This window comes from Monopterus albus, unplaced genomic scaffold, assembly GCF_001952655.1.
Source record: "Monopterus albus unplaced genomic scaffold, M_albus_1.0 scaffold18.1, whole genome shotgun sequence".
In the NCBI taxonomy this organism is placed as follows: domain Eukaryota; kingdom Metazoa; phylum Chordata; class Actinopteri; order Synbranchiformes; family Synbranchidae; genus Monopterus; species Monopterus albus.
Window position 1 is genome coordinate 6,820,668 of NW_018127898.1, and position 15,438 is coordinate 6,836,105.

The following is a 15,438-nucleotide window of genomic DNA, read 5'->3' on the forward strand; positions in this document are numbered from 1 at the left end:
TTTTTTAGTATATTACTTGTGTGGTGTAGAAGAGAATAGAAGTGAATCATTTATTGCTTGCAAACCAATGATGGTAAGATGATGTCATGGGGTAGGACTGGATAAGTCTGACTTCTTCCTACTCCATTCAAGCATGTACTAGGTATAAGCAAATTGATATTGGATTAGCATTTGTTGGATATGTGTAAAATTATGTGTGTTGACATATCAATTGTCTTTACATGCTTGAAAGAATAAATCAAATCAAAATCAAATCAAATCAAATCAAATCAAAAGTTAGACCACAGTATAATGATATAGTGTTTGTTGTTTGAACCAGCTATAAAAATGTTTTACAAAAAGCAACCCAGCTGACTGCTGTGGAGTCACCCAATCGCTGCAGCTCTGAAAGAGCTTGAAGCAATTTAAGCTTCACAATTCTGTAGTTTTAATAATAATAAATACATTACATTTATTGGCACCATTCAAACACCCAGGGCAACTTACAGAACAACAGCAATTAAAACACAGCAAAACAAAGGTCAAAGTTAAACTGGAAAGGAACCGTATGACTAGAATGACATGATCTGTGCTATGCTAATTTAAACAGATGGGTTTTAAGTTGTGATAATTGTATTTTAGAGTAAAACTCCTTATCTTTTGAGACATTAAAAAACATTCTGAAAGTGCTGATACTGACATAAAAATGTCCCATATCCAGACTTTACCCTCAGTGTGGAGAAAGTGAACTCTCTGCATGCACACCATGAACAAGCATTCACTTTTATTGTCACTGCAATCATCACCATTATTATTATCATTATTATTATTTCTTATTATTTTGCTCTGATTTATTTTGTTTGTTTAGTTCAGTTTCTCTACTGCCAGACAATCATAACAAATGCAGACATGCCCTGTGACTTTGTGCTGTTTACCTATTATCTTGGAAAAAGGAGGGAAAGGATGGTGGAGGAGAAAAAGATGCAGAGTAGGTGAAGGAAAACAGGAGATGGAAAAACAAAAAAGAGGACTGCAAAGGGCAGGAGGGAGGAAGGAGGAGGAAGGAAGAAGAAAAGAGGAAGGAAGGAAAGAAGAAGAAAAAAGTAAATGCAGTGTTGGTGATAGTAATCCAATCTATTACTCATGATTGTCTGAAGCAGTACACACAGAAAAAGGACGGGTGTGGCTGTTTTAGGAGGGGCCCTAAGGGTCAGGATGCACCCAAGGCCACGAACCTACTAACAAGGAGGAGAACAGTGGTTTATGATGCCGCTAGTCTGCTACTGGTTTTAGTTTAGTTAATTTAGTCTGACTTGGTATCAGGGCACCTCATTCACAAACAGTGTGCACGCTTAAATCATGTGTACAAACAATTTAAGCACAAGACTGGGATTTATCAGGATTATCTTACATAAATTTGTTCACACTCGATGAACAAATTTAGAACTGCCTGAGACCATGTGTACAAACAAATGACAAAGGCATCTTTTAAGTACTAGGTATAAGCAAATTGATATTGGACATCTCCTAGGTGGTGGCCCCCTGGTGGCTGGTTGCATCATAGGTCAAAAATCCCGCCCCCCTCTGTGTTAGCAAGAGCCTGTGTATGATTGCAAAATAAACAGCTTATGCACAAATAACTGTTCTCACTGTAGAAATGGTGTACCGATGTAATAGTCTCCACAATCATGTCATCGCAGCATTCATCTACAGGTCTGTTTTTCTTCTTCAGAAGAAAAACAGGCTACAAATAAGTCACATATACAAACTGCAAAGCATGCACGCCATTCAGCGGCTTAAATTTCAGTTTAAATATGATAGGCTAATTATCATCACCATTGTCATCAGTGTCATCATTACCATCGTGTTGATGGCTAGGCTGTAGAGCTGAAAACCTGGAAGTGATTTTTTCCATTTATTGTGTTTCATAAGTCTCCCTCTCTCAGAATTGTATTATAAATCCTGGCTATGCACATTGGAGGGTAAGGTTATTTAAAATAATGTGAAAAATACTGTTTTTTTGCATTATGCTGTAAAACACTGGTGCCACCATCTGAGATACGTGGTGGGACCAGTGCCACCAGTATGAAATGTTAGTCTGGAGCCCTTTAAAGACATAATTGAAACAGTCTATGTTGATTTAAAGCAAATATCCAGGCTCAGGTGCTTCATGTCCAGAGAGGAATGAAAAACTGTCTCCTGCCTTTCATTGCTAGTAGACTCTTGTAATGGTCTCCTGACAGGTCTTCATCAAAAGACTGTTAAACAACTTTAGCTGGTTCAGAACACTGCAGCCAGGGTTTTAACTAAGAGCACTGAGCACATCACTCTGGTCCTTAAATCTTTACACTGGCTGCCAGTTTCTTTTAGAATTGATTTTAAAGTGTTGCTATCAGTCCACAAGTCACTCAGTGTTCTGAGACCGCAGTACATCTCAGATCTCCTTAAAGAATAAAACCCTAAAAGGATTCTAAGGTCTCTAAACAGCAGTAGTTCTCTGGGTCAGAACTAAACAGGGCAAAGCTGCCTTCAGACATTATGCAGTACAAAGATGGAACCAGCTTCCAGAGGAAATAAAATCTGCAGACACTAACTATTTTAAGATCTAAACTGAAAACTGCTGTTTGCATATGTGTGCTATACAAATAAAGCTGAGTTGAGTTGAAGTGAAGATAGTGACGAATGGCTTATCAGTTGTTACCAACCAATTTTGCAGAGGCTATGCAATTCCTTTGAACGGCATCAAAGTCACTGAACACACCACTCGTTTACTGGTGGTAACACACCCATACTCACCTACATTGAGGCTCAATTCCATTTCTTATTTTTTACCCTTACCCCTCATTTTTAAGCGTTACAAGGAGTAGTGGTTAAATCTTCCCCTATGAAATGGGACAACCCTTCAAGACCTCTATGCGTCATTGGTAAACAATAAAAACGGTTACGTACACAGACATGATGACTTGTTGTACATTTTTTATCACACAATGGCGTCTTCAGCGGTGGTGGCTTTGCTTGCATGGTCTTTCAGCGTCGCGATGCAATTTTCAACAGCAAATAACAAAAATGGATGGATAGGAATATACTTTTGACACCAACTGCAGGTAACCTTTACTGTAGTTAGCCTCATACCACTCTGTTTTGAGTCTGCGTCTGAAAACCCTCTATTTGAAGGGCTATGTAGCCCTACCACTAGCCCTACCCCTCCATCCTAAAGAGGATCTGTACACCCCTACCACTACACATGAACATGCAAAATGGAGGGGCAGTGCTAGTGGTAGGAGCAAGGAGATGAACTGGGATTGGGCAATCCACGTGTACACCCATATAGTACACACAAACTAGACACAATGAACACACTGTATTCCAATGCCCAAGGGATGCAATAAAAGTGCAGCCAAAGCAAGCAGATCCAAAAAGAATATCACTAGCTCATTATGATCTGTAATGAAATACTCTGCAATATGAGGTTGGAATTAAACCACTGTTATCATTTAGTGTACTGAGCAAACAGCAGTACAGACATTACAATATCACTGGGCTAACTTGCTCCCACACAAGAGTACGTGTCACATATATTTTAGCTGCTCGGCACAGTAAGCCAAATTAGTAAACCAACAAAGAGCCACATATTCCTTCTGTTTCCAAAGAGTCAAGTTTTATTTTGCAAAAGTTAACTTGAGTGGTGGGCGAACTAACTATTTGTTTTTATTTGTGAGCTTGCTTGCTTTTGATAAAATCCATCTAAATGAGGAGCCTGCAGTTATTCCAACTGTGACACATTCGACATTGCAGTATACCGTATTATAATGGCCACGAGCACTGGCATAATGGGCTATTCAAAATAATGAGGTAAACCAAATCATACTGAGATGCACTCTAATATGCCAGTTCACCTATTCACCTTAAGACCTTCATTTTTATACAAGAATGTGAATGTATGATAAACATATCATTATAGATAAAGACATAACAGCTTCATTTAGCTCCATGGAAAGGGCACAGAGTGTAAAGGAAACTGCAAACCCAGACATGTCTATTTAGTCTTCCCTTTAGCTGAGGAATCGCACAGTATTAAAATAACTATCCACAATGTGCTCAATTATTTCCAGCTCATATTATTCGTTTCCTTGTCCTAACTGCAGGTCAGAGAGGAGCCAGTGTTTGAGGCCCTGTTAAATGAAAGGGGGATCTATTCTCTCCCATATTCAGACTGCTTTCAATCAGTTTTGCCTCATTGGCCCCAATGTAGGTGCTGTAGGAGACGGTTGAGATGAGAATGCCACAAATGGCCTGAAACTAATGTTGACCTCCCTCACCACACAGATTTACAACACTCTACAAGGCCTTTCTATTTTTTTTTCCAATCTCAGCCTGTCCCTCTTTCTCCCGTTTCTATTTCCCACCCTCTCTGCTTTTCAGTTTCTCAAAAGGAGTAGCTCTCACCATCTACTTCAGTATCCATTTAACTCAAGCTGTTTTTCAACTTCTCCATTTCCACTGCACTTCTGTCTGCCATGTCAAAGAATTTGAAAGCTCGAAGGCATATTTCATTTGAGCACAATAGTAAATAAACACCATCAAAGCTGCTCTACTTATGCCATTTATACATTGCACATGTTAAGGTAAAAAAGGCCAGCACTGCAGTGTGTGTGTGTGTGTGTGTGTGTTTCCGTCATTGTGTGGGAAAAATTGTTTAGTGCCATCGTTGTAAGAACATTGAAGTTGTAAAGACCCGTCACAAAGCGTTGTTTGAGGGTTACAGTTAGGGTTGGGTGTTAGGCAACAGGCTTTGGTGGTTAACCTTATACTTGGGAATGTATCATGTCAAAGGGTGATCTCACAACTACATTAAGACCAATGCATATGTGTGTTTGTATGAGAGATTGAGAGAAAGAGAGCATTTTATCTTTGTGTTAAAGTGAAAGTACCTTTCAGAAGGTGAACCTGAATGCTGCCGTCTGAGCCAGAGGTGTGTGATGGTGGTAAGGTCAGAATGAACCACAACATAAACTAAATAGCAGCATAAATATGAGTTATTTAATGACAATTACTCAAGTTGTTATAATCATATCAGTTATCATTTTCAGTTGATTCAGCAAGGAGTTTGTTTTATATTTGCACAATAATCTGTCAGTCTAGCTAGTATTAATCAAATATATTCCTGCAGAAGAGCCATTGTACTGTACATTAGCCTCTGACTGTATTGAGTCATGCTGCCAGTTCCTTTTTGATTCACTGAATCAAGGAGGAAAGCACCACTGGCCCACCACACACCTCTCTGGATATGTTATTTGCATAATTTGAAAAGTGGTAATTACACTCCGTGGGTTAATTGGCCTTTTTAAAACGAAGCCCTTTTCAGACGTGAGCTGTAAGCACAAACTTATCAAGACATTCCCCATCGTTATGTGAGAACTCAAATGTCCAAATTAGTTGGCCTGGACATTAAATAAATTTTATCCTGGCAGCTCTCTAGTACAAAGTCCATGCAGCATTGATGATGTTTCTTCATGCCACTTACCTGAAATTGGAAAAATACAAACATCCAAGGGTCAAGCATGACTGTATAAAGGACACCGGATTACAAGATGACACCCAATTCATTGTTTTGAAAGCTTCTCAGTGCTGCATACTCTGAATAAATCATACTTCCAGAGTCCATTCATAAAAGTTACCCAGATGTCCAGCAAGTTTCCACATTTCTGGGTCCATAGACCATGTGCACTTGCATCGAACTTCGATTGACCTAACAGATTTGAGCTGGCTCCCCACACACATTAATGGGGTCCTGCGCAGTATCTTAGCTGTTCCTAGGACTGCACTCTTCTGGACAGAGATCTCAGATGTTGTTCCTGGGATCTGTTGGAGCCACTCTTCCAGTTTGGGGGTCACACCCCCAATGTTCCTATTATCACGGGGACCACTTGTGACTTCACCTTCCACATCTTTTCTAGCTCTTCTTTCAGCCCTTGGTATTTCTCAAGCTTCTCGTGTTCCTTCTTCCTGATATTGCTATCGCATGGGATTGCTACATCTATCACGACGGCCTTCTTCTTCTGTTTGTCCACCACTACTATGTCTGGTTGGTTGGCCATTACCATTTTGTCAGTTTGTATTTGGAAGTGCCAAAGGGTCTTAGCTTGGTCATTCTCAACCACCTTTGGAGGTGTATCCCATTTTGACTTTGGGACTTCCAGCCTGTACTCAGCACAGATGTTTCTGTCCACTATGCCAGCCACTTGGTTATGGCGTTCCATGTATGCCCTGCCTGCTAGCATCTTGCACCTCGCTGTTATGTGCTGGATTGTCTCAGGGGCATCTTTGCACAGCCTACACCTGGGGTCCTGTCTGGTATGGTAGACCCCGGCCTCTATTGATCTTGTACTTAGAGCTTGTTCTTGTGCTGCCATGATTAGTGCCTCTGTGCTGTCTTTCAGTCCAGCTTTGTCCAGCCACTGGTAGGATTTTTCAGTATGCGCCACTTCAACTATTTGATGGTGGTACATACCGTACAGAGGCTTGTCCTTCCATGAGGGTTCCTGCTCTTCCTTCCCTTCCAGACCTGGGCATGTTGGCAGTTGTTTTGAAAGCCCTCCACTTGTAGACTATCTTCCGGACAGTGGAATGGCTGATTTCAAAATCTTTTGAGATCTTTTTAAATCCTTTACCAGACTCATAGGCTGCTACAATGTTTTTTCTGAAGGCCTCTGACAGCTCTTTTGCTCTCACCATGGTGCTCACTCTCACTTCAACAGTCAGGAGCACACCAAACTAAATGTTTGAGGTTTAGATGGGGCAAGCCTCATTCAAAATGCTGAGTAACGATCTACTAATTATGTGCACCTGGTGTGATATACCTGTGTGTGATTTGAGCCATTTTAAGAGGGCATACATGTGAGGGTGTGCTAACTTTTTCCTCAGTTAGAATAGGCATTTTTGTAGAATTACATTTACAGAAGATCTTGAAAAGACTTTTCTTCAGTTTTACTTGTTTAGTTGTATTACTTTAATCTCTCTGTATTGTTAAAATTGAGATTAAATAACCATATATTAAAAAATGTTACAAAATACACATGCTTTCAAAATGTGTCCTAATTTTTTCACATGACTGTATATATATATATATATATATATACACACACACACATATATACACACATATATACACACACACACATGTATGTATGTATATCCTAGGGCTCACTTAGATTTCCCTAATTGATCAAATTCTGATATAACAAAATGGGGTTTAGTGTTTATGATGGTCAGAAAAATGTGTTCACCTTTTTATAGGCACTTCTTTTCCATTGATCCTCTATGGGAAAAATGCTTTTTAGGCCAGCATGCATCATGTGATGAATGCAAAAGTTGTAGTGAAGTAGTTTGACCACTATGCCAAAACTGCTTCACAGCCTAGCGCTGTCCCTTGTTTTACACAAAGATGCCTATGAAAATATCTGGAGAGACAAGAAGACTCCTGAATTTCTGTCATTAAGTGATGATGCCAAAATTGTCATACATATCAAGGAATGGCAAGAGACTTGACTATTTATGACCAAATTTTGAACCAGCTATGTGACAGTATACTTCTTGCATCATGTCATGCCTCCTGCACACTCTACCCAGGCGCCACCCCTCGCATAAATCAAACAGAGTGTTTCCACTAGGTGAGAACACGTCTGACACAGACAATCTCCAGCTGTGTGCTACTATACATGTGAAAGGGCAACCCAGGACAATGTCTGTACCTGATTCTCCAGACACTGTGAAGGCCATATGAGAAAACAGCTCTAGTGAGCCTGCATATGAAGACTTTAATGCAGAAACACAAGCAAAAGAGTTTTCACAGCACAGAAGAGTTGGTATATCCTAAAAGGGTATAAGCTTTAAAGACTGTTCTTGGCCACTTATGAAACTGGCAAGATAAAGCACAGAGTCCCCACTTCTCCTCTTTGGAGAATGGAGAATGGGGACGGACTCACAGAGCAATAGAGTCACATGGCGCATTGCATTCAGATATGGCTGAGACACACCTATACTGTGCTCACATGCATCATGTGCATACTGAAAGATATTACCACACACACACACACACACACACTGTCCATTCAGACAAACACACTCAAACAAACCTTAACACTCACATACACAAAAGAAGCCCTTGAAGTTTAGTCCAACCATTTAACTTCCAACATGTGAAAAGGGGATAAAAGAGGGTCAATTTCTGCAGCAGAGCAACACAACTTGGTGTCTCCCCTGACACTCCGCGGCCCTGCTGGGTGTGTGTTTGTGAGCGTGAGTGCTTCCATGCATTGGTGGAAAATATGCCCTCTTGCTTGCTGAAAGGCGATTTCCGTAATCCGGGAATGTAAGCCCCACTGTACAAATGGGTGTAAAAGACTTTGTGTGTGTATATGTGTGTGAGTCTGTGTATCAGAAATGCCAGCAGAAAACTGCACATCTGTCTGGGAGACTGATAAGAGGCAACAAGTGAAGGGAGTACAGTGCCACCATGAGAAACATGCTTGTGGTTTTCCTAATTTTTGATATTCACTGTTATCAACTGCTAGTAAGTAGGACATGGTTACATACATGTTCACTTAAAGCTGCTCTAGCAAATTCAAACTCAACAGTTCTGGAGGCTGTAATCTACAGAGACGTACTGTGATAAAATATTTAACAGGTGAAGAAACACAACTGAGAGAAAACAATCCTGAGTAATCCTTGGATTCTTCTTAGGTTCTTCTAAGCATGAAGTGTGTATTTGTGTGCTTTCCAAGCAAAGGTTATTTGGTGTCTATCTGTGGTGCCCAGAGGCACAGCGGACAACCCACCTGGCATCATGACTTAAATAGAAGACAAGAGCTGCATTTTTGATAGAAGATAGAAGATTTTGATAGATAGCTGATTGATAGAAGATTTGAGAATGTTGAGTATAGTTTTGCTCCTGTTGGTAATTGTAAAAGATATTACAGTGTACTCTCCTCTCTTCTAAGTACTTTTTATAGGTTGTCTACAAAAACAAGTTATAAAAAAGTTTTGTGGTGCACCAAAGCCATCCCACATCAGGAAAAGATCTGTGGTACTTGCTGAAATTATAAAAACTATCACTCACTCTGACAAGCATATGAGGGAAGGGTCCTCGAGAGTTTTCAGGCACATTGATAGGCGGGATGACCCAGTCTCTCTTCTGTCGCCTCAGCCCATTGGCAGAGGAGCCTCTTTGATGCCTTCGAGGGAACTTGATAACTCTGGGTTGGGAGTACCAGACTCTTGACAGCATTTCTTCAATGCCAACCTGAAAAGAAAAAGCCAAAAATATCATATCATGCCACATCTCCCTGTGAATAACTTGCATGATACCATTTGAAAAAATGCTTTTTTTTTTGCCGGGTGACAGGTTGGAAGATGGAACTATAAAGTGCTATAAAATGGCAAGTTTCCCCCTCTGCTACAATTGAAACTAAAATACTGGGTGCCACACTAACAGGAAACCCATTTTGTGAGACTGACAGAGGCAAAATAAATGTAAATAAACATTTTCCCTGAATGCTGCTGAATTGCATTTCATGAGGCCCTTGGCAAGACACCTGTGCCTGCTCAAGAGACACCACCCCCAGGCTACAGAGGTGCAATGCTTTGTCTGCATCCCAGCACCAATTTTTTTTTTTTTTTTTTTTTTAAGGTGTGCTCACCCCTGTCCTCTCTGTCCCCGCTGAAGATGTGTGACACTTTGCCTTAATAAAGCCTGTCATCATATAAAACAGATTTTGATGAAAAAGCAGTGCAATAAGAAGGGGGAAAGCCTTGCAGTTTTGTCTACACAGCAAGCACTTAGATGAAGAGCAGCTGAAAATGTCACACAATCCTGCTAACATGCTTTTGTTGAAAGAATTGCAGAAAGCACAAATAGCATGTGGGCCGTTCCTCAATCCAGAATCTGCCCTGGATTTGTTTGCATGTGTGTACTATTTCCTACTGTTGATGTTGAGGTACCTTTGAACATCATACAGGACCATGGTATTATGGGAAATGTATGGGTGTATATACAACCCCTGTGCCCCCTGCGCTGACTCCTCCCGGCTACAGCTGCAGAAAGGAGATTACATTCTTACTCATCTTGCCTGGCAAAATAAGGGTTAGAAGGGTGTATAAAAGACTGAGTGTTTTTTCTCCTATCCTCTATGGTGTCCTCCTGTGTAAGATGGTTGTATTGCTGTAATCCACCTAATCCTATTGTTGCCTCTGTGTGCCTCGTACCCATACACATTCACTGGCAGTCTGACACTGTCACCTGAAGCGCACTGAAAATCCTCCTGCTCATCCCACCTGGAACATCCACGCAAAGACACACATGTCTGCACATCAGCAAGCATGAACACACTGCCATGCCAAACACAGGCCAGTAGTTCATCTTATCAATACAGAACTGCTTTGCCTGTTAGAGAGACAGACTGTAAGCTACACCTGAGCAAATGTTCTGTATATTTTTCATCTTTTAACTCTTCACAAATTCACAGCTCATACGATTGGACTGCAAGCTCAGTGCGGCGCTCTGGACACTGCATGCTGTGGGTTTTAGCCGGGCAGGAACACAACAGGGGACGGAGCGGGGTGACCGGGGTAGATGGTTAGAGGACCAAAAAGAGGAACGAGGGGACCAGATGTGTTTCCCAGATAAGATAACACATGTTCCAGCACCACTCATCCAAAACACACACAGGTACTGACTGGCAAGAGGCAGGCAGGGAGCATGCCAGCCTCTTCCACAGGCGGCAGGTGGATTTAGTTTGTCTGTGGATGTTTGTGTGTTTCTGTGGTTGTGTGTGTGTTGATGCTCATTTAAAGCAAACCAAAACAAGAGAAAACAAACAAGTGTGTACAAAAACAAATATGAAATAGATGATAAACAGCACCCTATGTGACATATCTGCATGTCAGTGCATATGGACAGAAAACATAGATCATGCGCTTCCTCATCCGCACTCGGTACTGTTACCAGCATAAGGCCCTTATCTGCCTTCCTGGCTAATGGTAGAGAAATACAGTGACTAAATAGGTGCTCTAAGCACCAATCAGGCCTGTTGATGAAAGCAGCCCATCAAGCCTGAAGATAACCAGGTTGGAGCATGTGACTGGTCAGATACCAACATTCCTTTAAAAATATTGGCCAAACAGAAATGAAGAAGGGAGACAGACATAGAAAGAGACAATGAAAGGGAAACATCTTTTATTCTAAGTCTGCTTGTGGATGATATCGGTGTAGTGACTGCATTGGACTGTCACTTTCAAACAGCATGGTGGATGACAGGTTGTTGGCACTCTGACAATACCAGAATTACAAAGGAAAGAAAGAAAGCTGAAAATGCTCTCCGTGAGCTGCCAGGAACATACTGTAGATACTTATTAGGGTTCAGAGACATCTTTTCTTTTTGACTGTGTGTATGAAGACATTATGTGCATGTATAGTATCTTCAGTCATGCCTGAATGCTCCTACAGGAAATCATATGTGTACATGTAAACATGAGAGCATGTGAGGGTGTATTTGTGTGTGTCTGCTTGTCCCACTGTGCATATGCGCATGAACACATGAAAGGGACGCCACTAGTGTGCCCCTGATGCACCCAGGGCTTCTGAAACCCAAAGGCAGTCAGAGCCAGCTGGCATCTCTGCTCTAAGGCAGACTGAGCATTACTGGGGCATTCTTGCAGCCCCCAAGCCCTGGAGCTGACATCTGGAGTTTATCAGTCTGACAAACAGGCGGAACAATAGGAGTGTGTGCTCATTGCCCATTCTTTGTTCAGTGTGGCACTGAAAACATTTCATTTCAGATCTTCTGATGTTAATTTCTATGTCATTAGAGCCCCAGTTCCTTTTGCTAGTTCACTGTGATAAAACAGGAGATCAGAGTGCTTGTCTTCAGTACGAGCACTGGGCCTCATTCACCGCTTTTAAGAACAAATTTCTTTTTAAACCCACTTACACAGTTTTCACAAAGATTCTTCACCTTATCTGGGATTTGTTCTTAGGTAAGAACAGAATCTACGCACACTCCGGAGCACATACACTTATGCACATTTAAGTGCTGACATGTTTGTGTGAAATAATTGGTGATCTATTTTTCTTCAGTTCTAGAGGTGTATAATATTATAAATATGATAATACTAGGCAAGGTAAGGCAAGTTTATTTAAATAACACATTTTCATATGCAACTGCAATTCAGTGTTTAACACGATGCACACTAACATTGTTATAATTAATTCATCAGTTGTGCACCCTTCTTCTTATACTGAAAACCCTCATAGGTACCTTCAGAGGTACCCTTTACCATCTGTATGATGCATATTTTCTTTAAAGTGAAGAAAAGTAACTTTTAAATCTAACTTAGTGTAAAAAAAAACAGACATTCAAATTCTTGTTGTTGCTATTTGTTGTTGAGATTTGCAGCATTTCAGTGTGGATTGTCAACATAATCAGACTATAATCACAAAGCTAAAGCGCATAGCAAAAGCACAATCATCCAACCCTGCCCAAGGTGCTTTTTAACAACCAGTAGGCCCCAGGGTCCTACGTTCCACCCTGCTGCCGGCCTTCGTTGCAATGTAATCTACCTTGAAAAGGTGAGGCTGTCTGGGGGGAGCAAAGCATATGCAAAGCAAATAAGCACTAAAACCCAATCCAGCAACCAGTCAACTCCAAATCCATTGGTGCATAACTGATGGGCTCTAAGCTGGTGGAGAAGGCAAACCAGTGTGCCATGAAATCAGTATGAGTTGGAGAGCACTCAACGAGAGGCCCTACCTGTGCGAGGTGCGATAGCCTGAGTACATAAACAAAGCAGGAAGGGCTTTCAGGCCAAAGATGCTCCACACTTCAATTGCTGTGGTATTGTTCGCTTGAAAATTAAATAGTAAATTGAGCTGGTCCACCATGGAGCACATTCCAAGTATGCCAATTTCTGCTACTAAAACACAACAAGGAGAAAGTAAGCCAGTTACTAAAAGAAAACCAATGCACTCCCATTTATGCTATACAAAAAAGCAAGCATAGCAAAAAAAAAAAAAAAAAAAAGAAAAACACAGTAGTTTGAGAACAGATCATTTGAGTGGAGATGAAGCAGCCATATACAGTTTGTTATAGTACATCTGCATACATCATCTGTCTCCACACAGATTGAATTAACCAAATGATCTGAGCAGTTTGTCTTAATCACCATGAGGATGAAGAGGATATCCTGAGATATTTATACTGAACTAGAAAAAGAAAATGAGCCACAGAGTTCAAAATGCTGCACAACACAATTTTGGACTTCATTTCCCAGAAATCATGTGAAGTCATTTAACCGAAGTACATTCAAAACACTCCTACTGTTTTTACTAACTTCACCACTTTATAATGCTATAAACTTAAGAACAAAACAAGAAGAGAGCAATCAAAGATGACAGTGTAGCTTCTACAGTAACTCTCTGCAGCTTACAGCATGAAACAGCTGCATTTTACTGTTAAGTTTAACAAGCATCTCAAAGTGAATGGGACGCTCCTCAGTGTCAGCTGAATATACTACTAATAGTCAAAACATGCATGGCGTTCTTGACGGCGTGCTGTGTTTTAGCCATGCTAGCTGCTCTAAGACATTCTGTACAGACAGACTAGGGGACAAAGTCCACTGACTTTGGTGATCTCAACTTTATCTTCAAGAGGTTCACATTTGTGGTTTTGAGTGAACAGTTGAATACAATGTCTTAAAATTTGGTAACAACTACAATTGTGCAATAGATGGGTTTCTTAGCGACGTCACCAGTGAGATGCATGTGCATGCATGGGGTAAAATACATCCCAAAATGACTGATGGCTAACTGCGCAAATGTAAAAGTAATTAGTGTTCATTATATCAAAAAGGAACCCTGCCTTTTACAGCAGAACTGTCAGCTCCAGTAATGTGGTCTGAGGTCTGGATTCTATGAAGGCTGTGGCAGGTTTTACACTGGAGCTGCAAGAATAAATGCTAGTTTTCAGGTCAGACAGCTCACACTGTTACTGTGCTTTAGGCTGTTTAATGAATAAGGCGAAGGCTCTGTGTCTGACAAACAGTGTGTCTGGAGTTTTGGCGTGGGAATCAGTGACAGCTGATAGAGGCCCAGACTGATGGCTAAACAGACATACAGAGTCTCTGATGAGGATCCTGTATAGAGGATCAATAATGCTAAATAAATCCTGTACTGACATGGACTGTTTGCTTTTTTGTTTGTTTAAGCTTTGCCTGTTTACACTAGCTATCTCCGGTGTGAGTTGCTGCATTAATGTAACAAATAGAGTGTAGAATGTTATTAATATAAAAAGCAGAATGTGTGCAAACGTTACGCAGTGCAACAAGGATATGCTTAATAGTCAAATTTACCTCTAAACCATATTTTCACAGCTTTTTAACAAGCTGCTTTATTTTTAGATAATAATGCCTTGTAGGTCTCAGAAGTCACATTCTCCCAGGTATTCTGTCATTGATATCATATCAATAATTTAAGCTTATAAACTTAATAAGCCTATTTTTGAAACATGACCTCCAGTATTTGAACCAGGTAGCTTGAGCTAAAAAATAGAACATGTCAGATGCGCTCACACTTAAGCACGTATTGTGAAAAGGTTGAATAAATAAGCTGTTTCTCTAGCTCTTTTTCTCTGATACGGAGTGTGCTTCACACACAGCGTGCACTCCAGTGCACAGAATCACCACCTGTGAGTGTTTGTGCATTTTTGTCCAGCAACATATTAATGCTGTTTAGTGTCGACTACAGGCCCTGTTTACTAAAGACAGGTAACAGACAAAAACTCAGATCAACCTCCACGAGGGACAGTGGGGACAGAGTTTTTCTTCCTCAAATAACTATTTCATCATCCATGTATCTCATATTATCCTGTACTAGCCCATACTGCGTCTTAATAATGACATGACTATTAATTTAACTAGTATTTATTTAAATTTCTCCTCAGGGCGTCCCACCAATTTCCCACTCAGGAAACTGGAACTGTAGTGCCTGTTTATAGCATCTGAGGAAGAAAATGACAAGAACACATGTACAGTAAACACTTTTCTGGCAAAAATGCATACTGTACTGTATGTACAAAAGCTGGTTTTCAACTTTCCATGTGATTACAGAAAGCACATTTATTTTTTGTTCAATTATTTAACTTTTCTCTAGCTCCACTATGTGGGGAACATAATTATGCACTGAAACTATATCACCTGGTCCTTGCAGACTCCACCAGAGTGGAACATTAGCTCAATCAATGTCAATTATTTCCCAGTCTCCATTATTGCACTGCCAGGAGTGGGCAGAATTTTAATCCCCAAACTGCAATTGCTTTAGCTACATGAGTCTTGGGCTTTTTGTCATGATTAGAAACATGACTGAACATTAAACCCAATGGCGTTCAACAAGTAGTGCAGGAAAAATGA

General features: G+C 40.6%; 1 protein-coding gene across 3 annotated transcripts in view; it reads right to left on the bottom strand.

The window, feature by feature from the left end:
• The window catches only part of LOC109956073 (cadherin-4-like), a 211,079-nt gene that overhangs the window by 68,358 nt on the left and 127,283 nt on the right, over nucleotides 1-15,438 (bottom strand). For all 3 annotated transcript variants that reach the window (XM_020592916.1, XM_020592914.1, XM_020592917.1), the window contains one exon: nucleotides 9,098-9,280. In XM_020592916.1, the coding sequence (XP_020448572.1) occupies nucleotides 9,098-9,280 (183 nt within the window). The remainder of the gene's footprint in view (nucleotides 1-9,097; nucleotides 9,281-15,438) is intronic.